The 20,866-nt window shown below is 39.0% G+C and overlaps 1 protein-coding gene across 1 annotated transcript in view; it reads right to left on the bottom strand.

Annotated features, from left to right (window-relative positions):
- The window catches only part of Gpr158 (G protein-coupled receptor 158), a 376,347-nt gene that overhangs the window by 161,950 nt on the left and 193,531 nt on the right, over window positions 1-20,866 (bottom strand). The window contains exon 4 of the mRNA XM_059263676.1: window positions 619-842. Within this exon, the coding sequence (XP_059119659.1) occupies window positions 619-842 (224 nt within the window). The remainder of the gene's footprint in view (window positions 1-618; window positions 843-20,866) is intronic.

Below are 20,866 nucleotides of genomic sequence, written 5' to 3'. Positions count from 1 at the left end.
TGCCACAAAGAACTCACTGTAAAGCAACAAAATCAGACATTCTAACACAACACTTGATTCACGTGACTCATTTCTGACCACTGGAGAAAGCTCCCCAGAAAACTCTGCCCTGGGTGTTTTAGCACATCTATCATCCCTGGATAGTAATACAAGACCACATGTAAGGTCATGAATAGTTATTTTCCAGAGTATAATGTGCTAAAAATAAATAAGTGAATTCTTTACACCTTTAAATATTACTAAGAGAAATAAAGCAAAACAAAACCACAACAGGGCCTTCTAGAGATGAAGAATAAACCTTACACTGGGCAGAGGAGCAGAAGGTCCTCCGGTGACCAAAGAAATGACACTAAGGACAGTCCTTCAGGGCAGTGGAGCATTAGAGCCCCCAGATGAACAGAAAGCACCTTCTCTATAAGGAAATGCTAACACAAAATATCATTAACCCTGCTTTCCTTGGGAAGCTTATGGATATGGCTCTCACCCAATCACATTATAGCAAAACAAAATGTCTGCTTACTAGAACAATAACAGGGATTTGGAAATTCAGTCTCCCTAAAGAGAGAAGCAATTACTCTTAGTATAAAGAAAGGCCAGGACCGGGATACCTGGGTTTACCTTTGCTTTGCGGAAGTGGTAGACCACCAGCATGCTGACGAAGTCCAGCAGCAAACACAGGGCTTGGAAGGAGATGATAGCCAGACGCAGGTACTTATCCTCCTGGACGAAGCACGGGCGGTCGTCAGCACAGAAGGGGCAGCCTTCTCTGCAGGGCAGGCAGACGTGGGCTTCCTCTGACCCATCCTTTGTGCTTCCTGAAAAATGGTGATCTGGACCCCTTCCTGAAAGTTCCAAATAAAATCACAGTGTCATTTGTACCTCCAAGGTAAGTGAACCAGAAGAGAGATAGACCCTCTTCATTCCCTTTTCTCCTGATTATAGACCTTTCATCAAATCCTCTGCCAAGAGCTAGAGCTACTTTGTTTTTGGATTCAAAATTCTTGATTCCTTTGATTTTAAACTTGTCATTCAGAGTAATTGAGAAAAATAACAAAAATGGAGACAAAATGCCTCAGGGTCAGGAAACGGTCTGCTAAGTCTTTGACATCACCAGCTTCCACTCAAGGCTGTTGTCACTCCCTAAAGCACAGTCATACTCCAGACACACTTGTTAAAGAAACAACAAGAAGAAGGGCTGGAAAGTGGATGTGTTTAATGTACCAAGTAAATGTACTCATCATTTCTGGAACTTCTTGACCTAGATGAGGCAGAGTCTAAAATGAGACAATCACCACTCCTTAATTCAGCAGGGATTTCATCTATCAAGCTCATTCAGTCTAAATTACGTAAAAATGGTACTGAAATAACAGTTGTTCAGTGTTCAATCGCCTAACAATGCTGCATCCTTTAGAATCAATCCATACAACCTATCATTTAGTCCCCATTTGACATGCCATTAGACAGCTCTGTGCTGTTTGGTTACTGCTCCTATTGATCATCTGATTAATTTTAGAATTGTCTGCCTCATCTATCAAGCACAAGTTATCACTAAGGCCCAGTATTCCAAGAGTTTCAATTGTTGACTGTAGCAATAGACACTAAAAACAAGTAACCTTATTATGAACTCAACATTAGGGACGAAAGTAAATACCCAGTTTATTAGGTAGCATGACCTTGGTTAAATTAGGAATTAGGAAAAGGGTTGTTGTTGTTGTTGTTGTTGTTGTTGTTGTTATTGTTAGCTTTTAGTAACCAAATTCAATGGAAACATTTGAGGTATCTCAGATCTTGTAAAAGGTTCACAGTCTTTCCAAAGTCGACTTGTCCATTTTCCATCCTCAGTAAATGCAGCAACAAAAACATAAATGAATATTCTTTGATGATTCTGTTGCTATTTAATAGTAATCGCTCTGGGAGCTTCGAGCTGGCTCAGTGGGTAAAGTGCCTGCCAAGTAAGCCTGGTGCCATGAGTTCAATCCCTAGTGGAAGAAGAGTTGTCTTCTGAGCATCATGTGTTCACCATGGTACATTCATGCACATACATACACACAAAAATAATAAATATTAATAATAATAGTTACTATTCTGTCAACATAGTGTAAAAACATATGGATTTAGCATCCAATTTAAGTAGACTGGTTTCCTATTCTTAGGCAAAATCATTAGACATTTCAGTAGGCCAGTTCTGGTCTTAAGTTACTTATTGATGAAATATGAATGCCTTTAGGGATTAAGTTAAATGATTTATATAAAACACAGTGACCAGTTGTTGTTTGTTTTTTTTTTTAATCTTCTCCATACATGAGAAACGCTAAAGCATGGAAATTAGAAGGAAGGTATACAGGCCTGGGTAGGAATTATGAGTTCCATTTTAGATGACTAAATTTGAGGTTCAACTCGTTGTCCAGGATATACAAAAACTGAGAAATAATACAGTACTGAAGTGTAAGAGCCTATTAGTGTTTGTCCTACTTTTCTTCCTATAACTGTGATAAAATAACTTAACAAAAGTAACTTAGAGGAGAAAGGACTTATTTTAGCTCACAGTTCCAGGCTACAATCCATTATTGTGGGGAAGTCAAGGTGGCAAGAACTTGAAGCCACTAGTCCCATCACATCCACAGTGAGAAATGAACGCACCCACGTTTACTGCTCAGCTGTTTTCTCTATTCTCTATAGTCAAGAGCCCCAAATCAGGGGATGGTCCCACCTACTTTCAGGCTTGGGCCTCATACATCAATTAAGGCAATTAAGATAATCTCATACAAACATGCCCACTGACTAACCTGATCTAGAAAATCCCTCTTTGGGAATCTCTTCCTGGGTGATTCTAGACGGTATCAAGTCGACAATTAAACCATAACAGTGTTAGAGAAAAAGCTGCAGGAGGCTCTGGGAGTGGACTGAGACATTTGAAGAGAGAGGAAAGCCCTTGGCAAGTGAAGCATTTAGAGTGTCACAACAACAGAAAACTAGAATCTACTAAAAAAAAAAGTCAGTATTTGTTGAAGTATGATGACCTAGGAAAGACTATCAAAAATAAAGATTTTAAACTTGAGTAACCTTCAAGATGACACCTTTAAAACTAGTGCAGATTGAAAATAGGCTGCCAAGGCTTACAGACTAAATACATAATAAGAGAGAATATTATTTCAGTAGAAGTCTGCTGTACAAAGCAAGTAAGAAAAGCTAATGGTTGGCTGGTTGGTGGTGGCACACGCCTTTAATCCCAGCACTCGGGAGGCAGAGGCAGGTGGATCTTTGTGAGTTCGAGGCCAGCCTGGTCTACAAAGCAAGAACCAGGAAAGGCACAAAGCTACACAGAGAAACCCTGTCTCGAAAAACCAAAAAAAAAAAAAAGAAAGAAAGAAAGAGAGAGAGAGAGAGAAAGAAAGAAAGAAAGAAAGAAAGAAAGAAAGAAAGAAAGAAAGAAAGAAAGAAAGAAAGAAAGAAAAAGAAAAGCTAATGGTCAATAGAAAAATAAAAATGATATGAAATGGACTTGGATTCTGTGTTGTGTTCTCCTTGACATCATCAAAATTTCTTAATAATTAGAGTCAGCAAAGGAGCCTCTGGAAGTTTAGGAAGTTTAGCTCTCCCTCCAGGAGACCAAAGCCTTGCAGATGCTGGCCAGGGAAGCTGATCAGTGCCTTGCTCAGCTCAGCCATCATCAGAGAAACTTTCTCCCCTGCAGCAGATGGAAACAAATACAGAGACGCACAGCCAGACAATATGAAGGGAATGAGAGACCTTGGAATAGTCATCTCTAAACCTGGAAATCTCCATTTAAAAAAATGAGAAAGAATGTAAGAGTGTAAGAATGCAGAAAGAATGTAAGAGCCAGAGGGGAAGACACCAAGGAAACAAGGCCCTGTAAGTCAACAGGACCACATAGGAACTCAACAGAGATGAGGTAGCATGCACAGGACCTGCACAGGTCTGTACCAGATGGAGTCCTAGAGCTGGGAGCAGTGGACACATGAGCCCAGCACTATCCCAGAAGCTATCTACAATTAAAGTCATTTGCAAACAAAAATTGGGTTTTCTCCAAGGGAGTCTCACTGGTGAAAAAAAAAGTATTCTTTTTTAAAATTAATTTTATAATTAATTTAATTTTACATATCAGCCATGGATTCCCCTGTCCTCCCTCCTCCCACCCATCCCCGCCCTCCCTCCAACCCACCCCCCATTCCCACCTCCTCCAAGGCAAGGACTCCCCTAGGGATTCAGCTCAGCCTGGTACAATCAGTTGAGGCAGGTCCAGTCCCCTCCTCCCTTCACCTAGGCTGAGCAAAGTGTCCCAGCATAGGCCCCAGGCTCCAAAAAGCCAGTTCATGCACCAAGGACAGATCCCGGTCCTACTTCCTGGGGGCCTCCTAAATAGCTCAAGCTAATCGACTGCCTCACTTATCCAGAGGGCCTGGTCCAGTTCCATGGGGCTCCTCAGCTATTGGTTCATAGTTCATGTGTTTCCACTAGTTTGGCTATTTGTCCCTGTGCTTTTTCCAATCATGGTCTCAACACCTATCGCTCATACAATCCCTCCTCTCTCTTGCCGATTGGACTCCCAGAGCTCCACCTGGGGCCTGACCGTGATCTCTGCATCTGCTTCCATCAGTCACTGGATGAGAGTTCTATCACAACAATTAGGGCGTTCAGCCATCCGATCACCAGAATAGATCAGCTCAGGCTTTCTCTCAACCATTGCCAATAGTCTATTGTGGAGGTATCTTTGTGGATTTCTGGGGACCTCTCTAGCACTTTGCCTCTTCCTATTCCCATGGGGTCTTCATTTATCATGGTCTCTCTTTCCTTGTTCTCTCTCTCTGTTCTTGATCCAGCTGGGATCTCCCACTCCCCTAAGCTCTCTTTCCCCCAACCCTTGCCCTTCATTATCCCCCCTCACATCCAGTTTGCTCATGTAGATCTCATGCATTTCTCTGTCATTGGAAGATCCCTGTGTCTTTCTTCGGGTGCTCTTTACTAGGTAGCCTCCCTGGAGTTGTGAGTAGCACTCTAGTCATCCTTTGCTTTACATCTAGTACCCACCTATGACTGAGTACATACCATGTTTGTCCCTCTGAGTCTGGGTTACCTCACTCAGCATGATTTTTTCTAGATCCATCCATTTGCCTGCAAACCTCATTATGTCATTGTTTTTCTCTGCTGAGTAGTACTCCATTGTGTATATGTACCACATTTTATTTATCCATTGTTCAGTTGAAGGGCATCTAGGTTGTTTCCAGGTTCTGGCTATTACAAACAATGCTGCTATGAACATAGCTGAGCATGTGCCCTTGTGGTGTGATTGAGCATTCCTTGGGTATATGCCCAAGAGTGGTATAGCTGGGTCTTGGGGGAGATTGATTCCCAATTTTCTAAGAAAGTGCCATATTGATTTCCAAAGTAGCTGGACAAGTTTACATTCCCACCAACAGTGTAGGAGTGTTCCCCTTGCTCCACCCTCAAGCATCTTCAACAAATGGTGCTGGCATAACTGGATGTCAACATGTAGAAGGCTGCAAATATATCCATATCTGTCACCGTGCACAAAACTTAAGCCCAAGTGGATCAAAGACCTCAACATAAATCCAGTTACTCTGAACCTGACAGAAGAGAAAGTAGGTAGTAGTCTTGAATGCATTGGCACCAGAGATCACTTCCTAAATATAACACCAGTAGCATAGACATTGAGAGAAACAATTAATAAATGGGACCTCTTGAAACTGAGAAGTTTTTGTAGAGCAAAGGACATGGTCAACAAGACAAAGCGATAGCCTACAGAATGGGAAAAGATCTTCACCAACCCCACATCTGACAGAGGGCTGATATCCAGAATATATAAAGAACTCAAGAAATTAGACATCAAAATGCCCAACAGTCCAATTAAGAAATGGGCTATAGAGCTAAATAGAGAATTCTCAACAGAGGAAGCTCAAATGGCTGAAAGGCATTTAAGGAATTGCTCAACATCCCTAATCATCAGGGAAATGCAAATCAAAACGACTCTGAGATACCACCTTATACCCGTCAGAACGGCTAAGATCAAAAACACTGAAGACAGTTTATGCTGGAGAGAAACAAAGTATTTTTAAGGATGGGCTGCATGCCCAGAGTAGATGGCCAACAGAAAAGAAACTCAACAGCATCTTTGGAGGTTCCTTGTCTTATAATGACAAGTCAGAGCTTTTTTTTCAATTTTATATTTTAAAATTTATTATATATATTTAATTATATATTTATATATTATAATTTACCCCTTTATATCCTATTGGTCTTTTGGCATGTATTATGGTTCAGTGTTTTTATGGTATTCCTAAGTGTGTGAACAAGTAGGTCTCTGCATCTATATCTGTTTCTTGTGCCTTTCCTTGGTCTCTTTTTCCTCTGTTTGTTTTTTCCTATTAGATGTGTTAGATTTTGTTCTATCATATCATATTATATTATACTACTATACTATACTACACTACACTAAATGTAGTGTAGTGTAGTATAGTATAGTATAGTATAGTATAATGATCCCTTAGATGCCTGTTTGTTTTCTAATGGGACAGAAAGGGAATGAATCCAGATGGAAGGGGAGATGAGAAGAAATTGGGAGGAGTAGAGGGAAGAGAAATGAAAATCAGGATACATTATGTACAAAAAAAAATCCATTTTCAACAAAAGGAGAAAAAAATTTACAACAAAGAAGAATTGCAAAGTCGGGGTAGAGCACAACCAAGAACAAAGTTGAAGAAATCAACTCTGGAAATGGTTTACATCTCTTCTAACAGAGAGGGAGCTCAATGTGAACTAAAGACTTTCAAATTTTGTTTTGCAGATATATCTACTAAAAGTTAAGACATTTTGAAGTAAAGAAAAAAGTAAATATATATGCCAGTCTTATAGAGCCTTTATGTCTCAGCCAAGCTCATGTGTGTTGGAATTTGGGGACAAGGTTTTTTACATACATAAACTTTATTATTCAAAATGTAGAAATAAAAGAAGTACACACTGAAATTAACACTACTCAAAGTCTAGCATTTTTATGTAGTTAGAACAGTCATTCTGAAGCTGTGGTGCTTCAGAATAAAAAGGATAATAAAATTTGTGTGTGTGTGTGTGTGTGTGTGTGTGTGTGTGTGTGTATTTCATCTATCAATGAAAACTAGGTTGATTCTAATTCCTTTCTATAGTAAATACAGCATCAATAAGTATGGTAGTGCAAATATCTCTATTGTAGAGTATGAAGTTCTCTAGATACATGCCCAATAGTGAAATAGCTAGGTCACATGGTAGCTCTACTTTTAGTTTTTGAGAAATTTCCAAACTGATTTCCATAATGACTATATTAATTTGCACCACCACCAACAGTAAATAAGGGTTTCTTTCTTTCCATATCTTTTCAAACATCTATTGTCAGATTTCTTGATGATAGTCATTCTTACCAAGGTGAGGTGGTATCTCGAAATTTTAATTCACATTTTCCTGATGGCTACGAGTATTGAACACTTTTAAAAATAGTTACTGGCTATTTGTGTTTCTTATTTGAAACTGTCAAATCAGTTCATTTGCCCATTTGTTGATTGATACTTTTTATTACTTTGATGTTTAATTTGTACAATTCTTTGTTAATTCTGGATATTAGCCCCTCAGCTAAAGTGTAGCTGATGAAGTTTTTCTCCCATTCCCCAGGCTGTCTGTGTGCTCTGCTGAGTGTTTCCTTTGCTGTAGAGAACTGTTTTATTTTCATGTAGGCCCATCCCTTGCACTGGTGGTTAGTTCTTGTGCTATTGGTGCTCTATTAAAAAAGTTCTTGCCTGCCCCAATATCTCAAAGTGTACTTCTTACATTTTCTTCTCAAAGTTTCAGTGTTACAAGTTGTTAAGTAGAGTTTTTTTTTTTATCTATTTGGAATTGATTTTATACAAGGCAAAAAAATAAGAATCTAATTTCATTCTCCTACAAGTAGAGATCCAGGTTTGCCAGCACCGTTTGTTGAGCAGGTGATCTTTTTCCAATGGCTATTTTTGTCCCTTTAGGCAAAACTTAGGTGGGTGGCAGGAGCCATGTGACTTCTTTGGGAAACAAGGCCTGTGAATAGCACAAATGGCTGCTTGTGGCAAGACCCTGGAGGCCCTGACCCACTTGGCAAGGACCTGTGGACAGTTCGCTGCACGATTCTGGGCATGACCCTGGGGGCATGTGTGCTGTGGGTTCTCCTTGCTTTCACTATGCTAGCCCTACTGCTGGCCTGAACAAGTCACAGTGGGTCATGAAGTTTACTACTACATATTTGCAGAACTCTTCTGGGATGAATGATTTTTAACCACAAGAGTTTTAAAGAAATGCTATTAAAGAGATGATATCAGGATTTAATAAGAACATTCAAGGAATAGAGAATGAAACAGAATCATAGAAAACCACAGTTCCCTCATTTCTAATAACTGTGCCAATACCCTAAGAAGTTAATGGAGATGGAATTAAGGACAAGGGATGAGCAGTGCCGACTATTAAGAGTATTCCAAGTTATACTGCCTATAGGATAAATAGGAAAACCTGGTATGCCCCCATAGGAGATAGAGTAGTACAAAATGTAGAATGGATTGATCCAGCTTTGGCTGGTGAATTGATTGCAAGAACCCAGACCCTACCAAATGTAAATAGTAACTACAAGAGACAAATCTGTCTCTCACTTTGCATGAGTCTGTAACAGTATGTGCTGCCAACTGGGCACACTGTTCCACCTGTAGGTGTGTCTAGTCAGAAAATTTCCTTTGGAGCTTGCAAAACTGCTTATGCTTCTGGAGATAGAGATATAGATAGAAAAGGTAATGGCTACTGGTGGGAGAGTTGGGAGATGGAAAGGGAAAGAGCCAAGGAACAAGCTGGTAATTGTTGTAACCATTTTTAGAAACTTAGGAAGTAAAGGCTGGTTGTAAAATTGTTCATGCAAACCATTGAAACTGTATAAATAAAGATGGCTTAAGCTATCTGGGCCACTTGTTTGAATGACAAGAGGTGGTCACAATTTCTTCACGGCACCAATTCCACACATCCACCCCAGGTTCACAAAGCCATCTGGAGCAAGGCCTCCAGCAGGTAGGCATAGCTTTTGCTGCTTTATTTCTGAGTCCCTATTTTACTACTTCAGTCTACCTGTCTATTCTCATACCAGTACCGGGCTTCTTTATCCCTATCGCCTTGTAATATAATTTAAGATCAGGTATTGTGATACCACCAGCATTGTTCTCTTTAGGATTGCTGTGACTATATCCACAGTATTTTGTGGTACCATATGAATTCTTGTATTGCTTTTCCTAACCCTGTAAAATATGACATCATGATTTTATTTTAGTAGGTATGGATGTCATTAAGTCTGTAAGTTAATCTTGGTAATGTAGCTATTTTCATAATATTCATTCTGCCAATCCAGGAGCATGGAAGTTCTTTCCATTGTCTAATGTTGTCTGTGATTTCCTTTGTCAATATCTTGAACTTTCCACTATGGGAGTCTTTCACTCGTCAATTAGATATATTCCTAAATGCTTAATTTTTGTAGCTATTTTGCATGGGGTATTTTTTCTAGATCTCTTTCTCTTAAGAGTACAATGCTGGTATAAATGATGGCTACTGTTTTTACATTTATCTCAAACACTTATACTTTACTGTAAGTGTTTATTATGTCCAAGAGTTCTCTAGTAGACTCAAGTAGTATCTTTCAAGTAAAGAATTATTGTCTGTAAATAAAGATAGTTTGGTTTCTTCCTTTCCTATTTTTTATTCCATTTATGTCTTTCTTTTGTCTAGTTGATATAGCTAAGACTTAAAGAATCATATTGAATAAGAAAGGGGAGAGTAGGCATCCTTGTCTAGTTTTTCATTTCAGATGAAATTCTCTTAGTTTGTCTTAATTTAATACAGTATTGACTATAGACTTATTGTATAGAGCCTTTATTATTTTGAGGTGTATCTATCTGTTCCGAAAGCTTTTTATCATGAAGACATGCTGAAAATTTTAAATACCTTTGCAGTGTCAACTGAAATAATTATATGGTTTCTATTCTTAAATTTATTCATATGGTATAGAGACAGTTTTAAGACAGAATTCAGGAATAATTAAGGCAGCAATATGATGCAGTATGGTTTATTGGTCTACTTGAAGGAAGAATCAACATAAAATTAGTCTACTTGAAGGAAGAATCAACACTAAGATAGTATGTGACCTACAATGATAGTTTCATGTAGGTGTTGTGATTTTCTGCAACAGAACACCATAGAAACATGTGGAGAGGACACAATAATTATAGGAGGATACTGAAGGCTGTGTATTTACACTGTTTAAGACCAATTTCCATGTGATTAAGAAATGTACCCCAAGGATCTGAGCTGGAAGCCTCTTCTCTGAGGACTGGCTTTCATAGTACCAGAAAGTGTCATTCAAACTACCAAGAAGGGAACGCAGCCAGCAGTCCTGCCCAGCTGTGATGACTATGAACCACAATGATGACCAGTATGTCATAATAGCTCTAAGGATGCAGTAGTGCCATATGCATACCCTGGTGGTAATCAACAGCTCTCTAATCAGACTCGAAGTCTACCCTGACAAGAGGGAGATCATTCTTGGTACTAGAACATTGCTAAGCACTTGGGGGGCTAGTGAAGTCATGGATCTTGGAGAACCTATGACTATACCTTTACTAAGCCAGCATAAATGCCAACTACATTTTAAATATTGATTATTATATCCACAGATGGGTGTAGGTCTCACTCCTCATCAAAGAAGCATCTGTTTGAGACCCATCTGCACTGAGACCCATTGCAGACAATCACAACTGATCAAGCTGCAGAGAACACATGACTATGGGGTGCCCAGATCCACCTGATGCATCTGTAAGACAGATCCTGCATTGGAGGCCCATGATTCACAGCAGAAGATGGGGCAGAAGGACTGTAGGTACTGGAAGAATAGGAAGTGTGCTGTGAGACTGAGTCTCCTAGAAATGTTATTGAAGCTGCATCCACAAAGTCACATCAACATGACTGCCTAACTAAAGACAACCATTGGACATGCTAACATGGAAAGGGGAAATTTCACAGATCGCAACCCCAAAGAACTTCAAGCAACTTGGAAATTCTGAGGGTGGGAGAGATTGTCTTCTATTCATTCTTTGTTTAGCAGATTATATCTCAGTTCCTGGAAAGTGAGATAGTCTACTTCCTGGGCTGATCAAAGTACCACATATGTTCCATTTTCTTCCTCAGAAAAGACTAAAATAATAAAGGATTTATAAATATAGAAATGACAGTAACTAGATACAAGACTAGCGGTAAAACTCTAAACCACTCTATAATAATAATCTGAACAATAATAATTTGCATTGATCAGATCACTATTCCAGTATTCATGGATAAAAGAAAATTTATTAGAAAATAAACAATTGTGCTTTATTCTTCTGTGCTCAAAAAAAATCTCAAAACAAGGTCAAAGAAGGCAAATAAAGTGATGTCATACAAGATCCTCTTTCACAATTTTCTTAACATTATTCGTTTATCAAAAATCTTTAGGTTAATTCCTGGTATATTTCCAGAGGCAATGAAGTCAAAATACAGTGCAAATACCAACACATTTGCATTTATTGTGGTGCTATTAAAACCTAGGCGATCAGGCTAGGTCTCTATCAGCAGAATGGGTAAAAAAAACTGTGGCCTATACACATAGTTGAGTATTATTCATCCATAAAGATGAAATATATTGTTCTCAAAAAATGGATGGGAATGAAGGTCATCATAAGCTGGACTCAGTAAGATACCTGTTACATGTTCTTCTTCATACATGTAGATGATGAAATGAAGTAGGAGAAAGAAACTGGGATTAAGAGGGTTGTTCAAAGGGACGAGCTAGAGACAGAGACAAATAATGGACATGTGTATAGAAATGTCACAGAGAAACCCACAAATCTACATAATCAATATGAGTCCATTAAAAAGATATTTGCATATGCACATAAAAACCACAGGATTATCTAAGGAACATAAATTGAAAAAATAAAGAAAACTAAATCTTTTTAAAGTATCTAAGATAATGCTTTAAATACTCAATGCTTTCTGTAGGACATAAAGGACAGTTAATCAAATCACATAGTCCCTCAAAACTCATCAATTTGTGCTATGTTCTCTATCTAGGACAAGGGAGTAAACAGTTTATTTAAGTCATATGGCTACCAACAAATAATAGTGGGCTCACTGTTGAACTGTTGGATGGTACTTAAGTTCATGGTCATTTAGTGTTCTTCATTCTGTGAGAGCAGATGTCAGAATTTGTGCATGCTACTACACTCAGCACTGAAGGTAATGTTTACTAACGATGAAAGTGCTTTCTGAAAAGAGTGGATTAGCTAATCACCCAATGTTCCATTCTTCATGCTCTCAAACCATCTAAGAATTCATTCAGATGATATTTTTCTAGATGCTAGACACAAACTATAAAAACGCATTAAGAATATGTGATTACAGATGACTTTGGCACTTTGTAGGCAAATATGTGCAAACCATGCCACTGATGTTTGATTTGTAAATCTCAGCTCCTCTGCAGACAGAATGTCAATGTGCTGTGCTGATGCTTAGGCGCCCTTGAATATGAGGCTTGGAACTTTCAGATAAAATGGATATATTCTAAAGAATAATGGCAAAGACTGAGCCTTGGAAAAAATATAGGATTGGATTGTGGAAGAAAGTTATCACTACATTTATAGGATATTTGAAGAATATTAAATATTCACCTCTAAACAAGCCTGTCAAAGCAAATTGTCAGTGTGTGAACAGTGTGTAACCTATTTGCTAATTTTAATTTTGTTACCTTGACAACAGAAGAACATTAAACTGCTTGAAATTTATACATACATCTATATATTTCATATATACATAAATATATCTTACTGATACAGACTAAAACACTCTAGACTAATTAAACTCTAGACTAATAAGCAAAGCATAACACATTTCTTCAATATGGTTATTAACATCCTATTCAAAGTGACATTGACATTGGATGTGATACCTAAAGGGAATCCCAAACCCATGGCCATAAAACAGGCTTTAAGAAAACTGCACCCACCATGGAGCTCTAGAAAGCAGCCATCCCTATCACACAACCTGGAGCCCAGAGGTTGCAAAGCAGACAATCGGACCAAGCTATTACTCTGCAGCCCAGAGTACAGAAATAGCTGCTTCCTCCTACCCTGCACTTTTAAAACAGTTTATCCTGAAGAGCAGTTTCTGGGCCTGGAAAACCATACCCTCCCAGTCTTGACTATGAAAGCCATTCTCAAACTTCACAATACATTCTCCTGGACCCTCAGTTATTGAGCCAGAAATTGAAGGCACCTATCTCTCAGACCAAAAAGTCTGCTTTTGCTGATTTAAGGCAAGCTAAGTCTATTTTATTTTCTTCTACTGTGTTAATGCTTACAATACCAGGAAAACCACAGAAATAGACACAGTTTAAAAATTGTAAAATGGGAAGAATTTATCAAACTATAAACTTCAGAAGGTCCTTTTTAAATTTTAATTTTATATACATTCCAAGGTTTCCTCAATAAGTATGCCACATTTTTGTGATAAAAATGTTTTAATACTATGAGCTCATTGGGCAAACATAAAGCACTAAGTTCATATCTTCAGCACCCACATAGAAGTCAGGGATAGTGGTATATGCCTGTAACCCCAGTGCTGGGAACTTGAGGGGTAGGGTGAGACCTGGCAATCCCAGGGACTTATTGTTCAATGTTCCTGGCTCAGTAAGAGGCCCTGTCCCAAAATATAAGGTGGACAGCACCGGAGGAGAGACACCCTCGTCATCTTCTTTCTTCCACATTTCCATGCACAAGCACATGTGTGTGCACATACATATATAAATACACATCACACATAAACCACACACTACACATACACTACACCATACACACATCATATACACCATACACACATCATATACACCATACCATTAGAGAAGCAGAACAAGCCACAGCTAACCTAACCTCGACAACTCCTCATCTGGTCCTGTTTCCTCAAACTGGGAGCCTCTGAGTCCTCATCTGAATGGATCTTAGCTGAACAGCTGCTAAAAGCCTCAAAGCTTAAAAAAAAAGCTTTAGTTCCTGGTCCTCATGCCTTATATATCTTTCTGCTCCCTGCCATCACTTCCTGGGATTAAAGGCGTGTGTCTTTCCCTAGTAAGACAATGAGATCTCAAGTCCTGGGATTAAAGGTGTGTGCCACCATGCCTGGCTCTGTTTCCAGTGTGGTCTTGAACTCACAGAGATCTGGATGGATCTCTGCCTCCAGAACACTAGGATTAAAGGCGTGTGCTACCACTGCCTAAACTCTGTGTTTAATATAGTAGCTGTTCTGTTCTCTGACCCCCAGATAAGTTTATTGAGGTGCACAAAATATCAACCACAATTTCATATTTTTTACCTGGAGTCATGAGTTATTTATGTGCTAATATTCTCATATTCTTTTAACAGAAGTTTCAAGTGTTATTTGTATGATATTTTGGGTGTAGGCTGGATACACTGTGTCTTCACACACAAACATTTCAGTTTGTGTGTACTAATGAGAGGCCTCTCCTTGTATAAAGCAGGGTACAATTTCAAAATTAAGAGAATGAATACAGATCCATTGTAATTATCTTGGTGCAGCCCATATCAAAATCTTACCAAATGTCACAACAGTACTCATTGTAGCTACTTTTCTCTATCCAAGATGAAATCCAGGATGTGATGGATTCCACTGCCACTTTTTCAGTCTCTGGTCTGGAACACTTCTTTGACCTCTTTTTTTTGTTTTGTTTTTTTTTGTTTTGTTTTGTTTTTTTTTTTGTTTGTTTGTTTTTTTTTTTTTGTTTTTTTTTTTTTTTTTTTTTTTCGAGACAGGGTTTCTCTGTGTAGCTTTGTGCCTTTCCTGGAACTCGCTTTGGAGACCAGCCTGGCCTCAAACTCACAGAGATCCGCCTGCCTCTGCCTCCCGAGTGCTGGGATTAATGCTGTGCGCCACCACCGCCCGGCTTCTTTGACCTCTTTAACCCCTAGCTCCTTTTGGATCCCCAAATATTTGACCTTTTATAGACAGTCCCTTAGTGTATGGCTGCTAGCTGCTGCCTCATGACTAGGTTTGGAGTATTGACTCTTGGTGGGTATGCCATACACCTAGGGCTAGGTCCTTCTCAGAGCATCACTGTGAGAGGCCCAAGGCATCACCTGGTGCCAGGACCTGGAGACTCTTGCTTTGGGAGCATGTGGCTTACAAGCATCTGGAATGTAGGATACTCTTTACTTTGAAAATCATACATGATCAAACACCACAGCTAGAGAGAAAGCTCATCAGTTAAGAAAACTTGTCACTTTTGCAGGGGACCTGAGTTCAGTTCCCAGCACTGTCAAAGTAGTTCACAATCATCCACGGCTGCAGTTCCAGGAATTCTGACCCCGTGGGTACTGGCACATATACACATGTGCAAGCAAAACACTTATATGCATAAAATAAAGAAACCTTTTTTGAAAATATTAAATCCCTTGTTTCTCAGCAAAGTTTGCTAAATTTGAATTATCCAGGTTCTACTTTTAAGATTCTGAAGGCTATGTCTCCTTTTTAGAGCCTTGTGGTTTTTGTTAGATAAGTAATGCATCTTTACACAAAAAGAGAAAACAAACAGGAAAATAGAAAACAAAAACAAAAAATAATTACAAGATGCAAGGAGAAGGATCACTAAAATCACTAAAATATTTGTAAACAAACTTACAGTTATTCTGTTTAACACAAGGAGCTGCTGTGTAAATTACTGGTAGTTATATTTACTTAAGAAACAACTGTTGATGTATGTGAACCTCTACATAGCAGTTTACTAAAGTAAAATAACATAAGCAACAAAATAGATGAGTTGGGAGAATGACATAGCAACACATAATTTCAGGCCATGGGCAAGTAGGAAGATGTTTGTAGATTGGTACGTTACACCTCAAAACACGGAGTCATAGGACAGGGCAACCTGAAAACCTCCGAGACTAGGAAATCTGCTCCCGTGCTGAGAGGTGTTACCTATACCTGCTCAAGGGGACAAATATGGATGGAAGAGGAGAAGAAAGAGAGAGAATGCAAGCTTCCAATAACATTGACAGACATGTTTTCAAGAATTCTGGGTGCTAACCACTATGGTTAAAATGTTGTTATTTATCCCCTCATTTTTATCCTTATAAAAATTCCATAAAGCAAGTGATATCCCATTTTACATATATAATATAATATAATATAATATAATATAATATAATATAATATAATATAATATATAATATAATATGACCAAACTTAAATAATTTGGCCAAGGTCACAGTTCAAGTAAATCATTGAGGTGGGATTCAAACCTAGGACCTATTCCAAAGGCTATGTGTGTAATTGTTATCTGACACTACAGGTAGAAGCTTACATCTCAGATTAGTGACCCCAGCAACCCTGCATGGATGAAAATGTACCCAAACACTTGATAGCACAGCCACAGAGCCACAAAGTAAGCAGCCATCTCAAGTAAAACTGGCCCCACTGGTAGAGCTAGATGTGACCCGAAACCTGTTTCCTGTGGTCTAGTTTCCACGGTCCCAGAAAATACTATGTAAGGCGCCAAGGGAAAAGAGCAATTAAACAGTTCTACCCAGCTGCACAAAAATTAACAGCACGGCAAGATGTGCATTAAAGTTCAGTAAATTCCACTTACATGTTGGCGACAACCAAGAGCTGTCTACTTGGACATGAGGCCACTAAACAGGAGGGAAATCGTGCCTGGTACTGGAAACCTGCCACTTACCTGGCTAGACATTGACCATATAGTCATAGCAAAGACCCTATTACCACCACTGTACTCCATCAGCATAATCCTGTACTACATTCTAAAGCTTATCCTTATACCCACAGCTAAGTGTGGCTACTGTCTCTCATCAGCCTGTCCTCGCTCAGCTCAGAGCTGCCCTTTGCCTCAGCATTCAGCATTCCTGCATTTTGCCTTTTGCAAAGAACTTCTTTTTTTTCTTCCTGAACAACTCATTTTAAAAGTTCTAGTTCCTTTCTTGTCTGTCTCCTATACCATGTGCTTTTCATATCAGTAGCCCTGGAGGGAGGTAAATGACAGATTGCCATCTTAGTTATGGGTCATTGGCAACTTGGGCTGTCTTTGAAGTCAATCTGAAAGGCAAGAAATATAACTGAGAAGCTGGTAGCAATCCACACAAAACACAGAATAGATTAGTATTGAGATGGAATCCATACTAATCTGGATGAATTTGGGGGAGTAGGGTGTGAGAACGTCATGAGTTTGCATTTTATCAACCTGGAAGTGAACAGCCTGGATTTGAGGAGACAGCTGTACATCAGGACTTAGTTTTTCTGAAACCATGCTATCTCAAGATGTCAGCTCTTATTAGCTCACATGACTACCGATTTCCAAAGAGATGCCTAGACCCAGGTCTCAGGGCTGTCAGCTTAATTTCAAATCACATCATTTAGACATACCCTGGTTGGTCTTTACAAGCCCCTGTCTACTGTGCACTTAGGTCTAAATAAAGGTTCCTATGTCGCTCCACATTTTGAAAGGGTTTTTAAACACTTACATTTGCATTTTCTCCAAAAGATCAGGACCACAGGATAGCTCTCCTCTCCAGAGAGCAAATAGACTGCATATGGGACTGTGGAATCCTTTTCTAGGCTAAAGCCTGGAAATGTTATCTTTGCAGTGCAGTCTTTCTGCTTTCTGGGGCTTGTTCTCTCTGTAAGGCAACTGGCCAGTCTCCCTCTGATGCCTCTGCACTCCTGCGTGTTCCTTCTTAGTGCCCTCCCCTCGTGGCCACCATTGCTACAGACTGGATGGGCATGCCCTCCTGATAAAACTCATTCTCCAAAGTTCTATCCTAAGTCACTAGTTATCCCAGCATAACACAAAATTTAAAATATAGTGCCAATGGGCCTTAAGGATTATCTTACCATATGCATCACCAGTAGTATTAGTGTGGTGTGTGTGTGTGTGTGTGTGTGTGTGTGTGTGTGTGTGTGTGTGTGATACATATATGATTTATCCAACTATGTCTATGGACTTATATGCCATGGACTTGGCTAAAGACTTTACATGTCCAATACGTTCTTTACATTTGGCCTAAAGATTACACAAAGTCATTCCTTACCAAATGAATATCACTTCAGGAGAAAATAGAAAAAACAAGCCACATTCAGAAAGACAAATACCATATTTTCATATGCAGAATGTGGGACATACATACATATATACATCTATATGACATGAAAGTAGAAAATCTATTATTTGAGGGATGAAGGGGAACTAATGAGAAGAGGGAGAAGGGTGGGGGCAATAAGAGGAAAAGACAAATGTCATATTTTGTCTTATGCAGAATCTAGATTTTACATGCATATATATTGCACATAACATTAAAGCAAAGAGGGAGCAAGGGGATCAGTGGGGGAAGAGAGAGGGTAAAAGAGGGTAATGAATACAGAATGTTTATGTAGGGAAGGGCTATAAAGAAACCCATTATTTTGTGTGCTGATTTTAGATAATACAATTTTAAAAGTATGAAAGTAACTTCTTCTATAATTTTCTGAATTACTATGATTAAATAATTAATGACTAAAAATTAACATATTACAATGTGCAGTCATGTGGTATATTCTAATACTTAGTAAGGAGTATAATGAAAACCTGCGTAGACCTTGGATGATAATATTCATTTTCCTGGCCAGAGTGCTAGACTTTTTCTATAGGAAAGTAAGTGATTAAATGTTCGATTTTCATGCAACCTGACAAGGCCATCAGGAAAGATATATTTGGTCTAAATGGACTTTATGGACTTCAAATTTTAACAATAACTGGCTTCCTGCTCTGTCACTAAGCAAAGTCAATCACAGTTAAGTATATGCTGAGGTCAAAGCTATACTCAACTATAGATCATTTTTCCAAAAACTGTGGCCTCCTCTCTCTGAAACAGTATACACAACATGGTAGGTAGACATAAAAAAATAAAATCAGCTTGTTCTTAGAGAGTGGGTCTAGTCTATAATTTAAAAAAAGCAAAAACCCAGCTTTTGAAATAAGGGGAAAAGTAGGAGTGTGCAAATTAAATAAAGCTAAGTTGTTAAAGGTTAGCCAGTTTCTCCTGGCGGTGTTATAAGCAAGTGGCGCAGTCATTTTCTGGTCCCACAATATTTAGATGTTTTATTTCAGTCACACAGTGGGAGCTGAGAACAAATGTGGGTAAACCAGACACAAAATACCAAATACCTTCACACGACACAAGCTAAACATACCCCCTTCCCCTTCAGTGCTGAATCATGAGTTATGTCTGGACCAGAGCTGTGAAGAATGCCACGGTAGTTCTGGCATTGTGGGTACACACACACACACACACACACACACACACACACACACACACCCCAGAAAAGCATCAACTTCCTAAAAACATTATCAGCATGGTTGTATGCTTTCTATGGCCTCAAAGGAACTTCTAGAAACCTGAGAGCTTGAAATATTTGTTATTTCCTTGTTTCTGGCAATTAGAATCTGAGCAGAGTATACCTGAGTTTCCAGCTGCAGATCTGGTCAAGCTGGAATCAAGATATCTGGTTAGGTCACACTCTCACTGAGAACTCAAGTCCTCTAACAGCTCAGGTTGTGAAACTCAACTGAAATCCCTGTCTTTTTGAAGGCTGTCAGTGAAGTCTGCCTCAAGTCCCAACCTACATTCTCACAGCAAGATAGCTTATCTCTTCAAATCAGTACAAGTCTCTCTGTCTCTTTCTCTGTGTCTCTCTCTGTATCTATCTATCTATCTATCTATCTATCTATCTATCTATCTATCTATCTATCTATCATCTATATATCCATCTACCAGCTATCTATCTGTCTGTCTATCTGTGTGTGTGTGTGTGTGTGTGTGTGTGTGTGTCCTAGTATATGTGTGCATGCACTCTCTTTCCTTTCCTCTCTGTCTTCTACAACAGGTTCTATCTTATGTCACAGTGCAACCACAGGTAGTTTGTCAGCAAGGGGACTGACTCTTTCATTGTGCTTACAAGCCCCACCACATATAAACACAGCACTTATGATGTATGTGTATGTAGAAGACGGAACCGTCCAAAATTCTGCCTACACCTATTACTCAGAACAAGAGTTAAACATGACTGGGGAACCAAGAAGTAAAATGTAAGTAGATTCCAGACTCAAGAAGGAGGTTTCCTAAGAGGAAGAAAACAGTCTATTAATAAACCTATGAATGTCTAAATTCATAGAGGAAAACTGCCAGGATAGAGTCTCAAATGTACCCTTTAATATTGCCTACTAGATATGCAAATTACCACAGATAGCAGTCACAGAGTGCCAAAGATTAATGGATAACTGTACGGAAGAGGCATATGTCTAATTTTTAGCAGCCTCTAAATCCAATTTCCCATGAAATCCCCACATTTTTACCAACTACATTCCTTTTCATCAGGTATGTCCAATAGCTGGTCAAAAGCCAATATGGCTATATAAATTTTTTTATATTACAGACAGAATAAAACTCAGTGTTCAGATTGCAACACTAACATTCTCTGGAGTAGGCATAAAGTGAACAGATGATGAAGTTTTGCTGCTAATGTATAAAACCTGTATAATCACCCACTTTGGATATGAATAGGCCTGCCAATATAAGGGTTCCTTCTCTCCTTTGACCGTGGACATTATACAGCAAAGTGAGAGAAGAGTCACTCCCACAATCACATGCTGTTAGAGGAGGTTGGACAAGCAGGATGGGAGGGTCCTCTGGTGGCTGTAAGGGAGTAAGTAGGA

Source organism: Peromyscus eremicus, chromosome 5 (assembly GCF_949786415.1).
Source record: "Peromyscus eremicus chromosome 5, PerEre_H2_v1, whole genome shotgun sequence".
NCBI classification, from domain to species: Eukaryota; Metazoa; Chordata; class Mammalia; order Rodentia; family Cricetidae; genus Peromyscus; species Peromyscus eremicus.
Note: the sequence above shows the minus strand (reverse complement) of the source record. Positions and strands in the feature narration are given on the sequence as shown.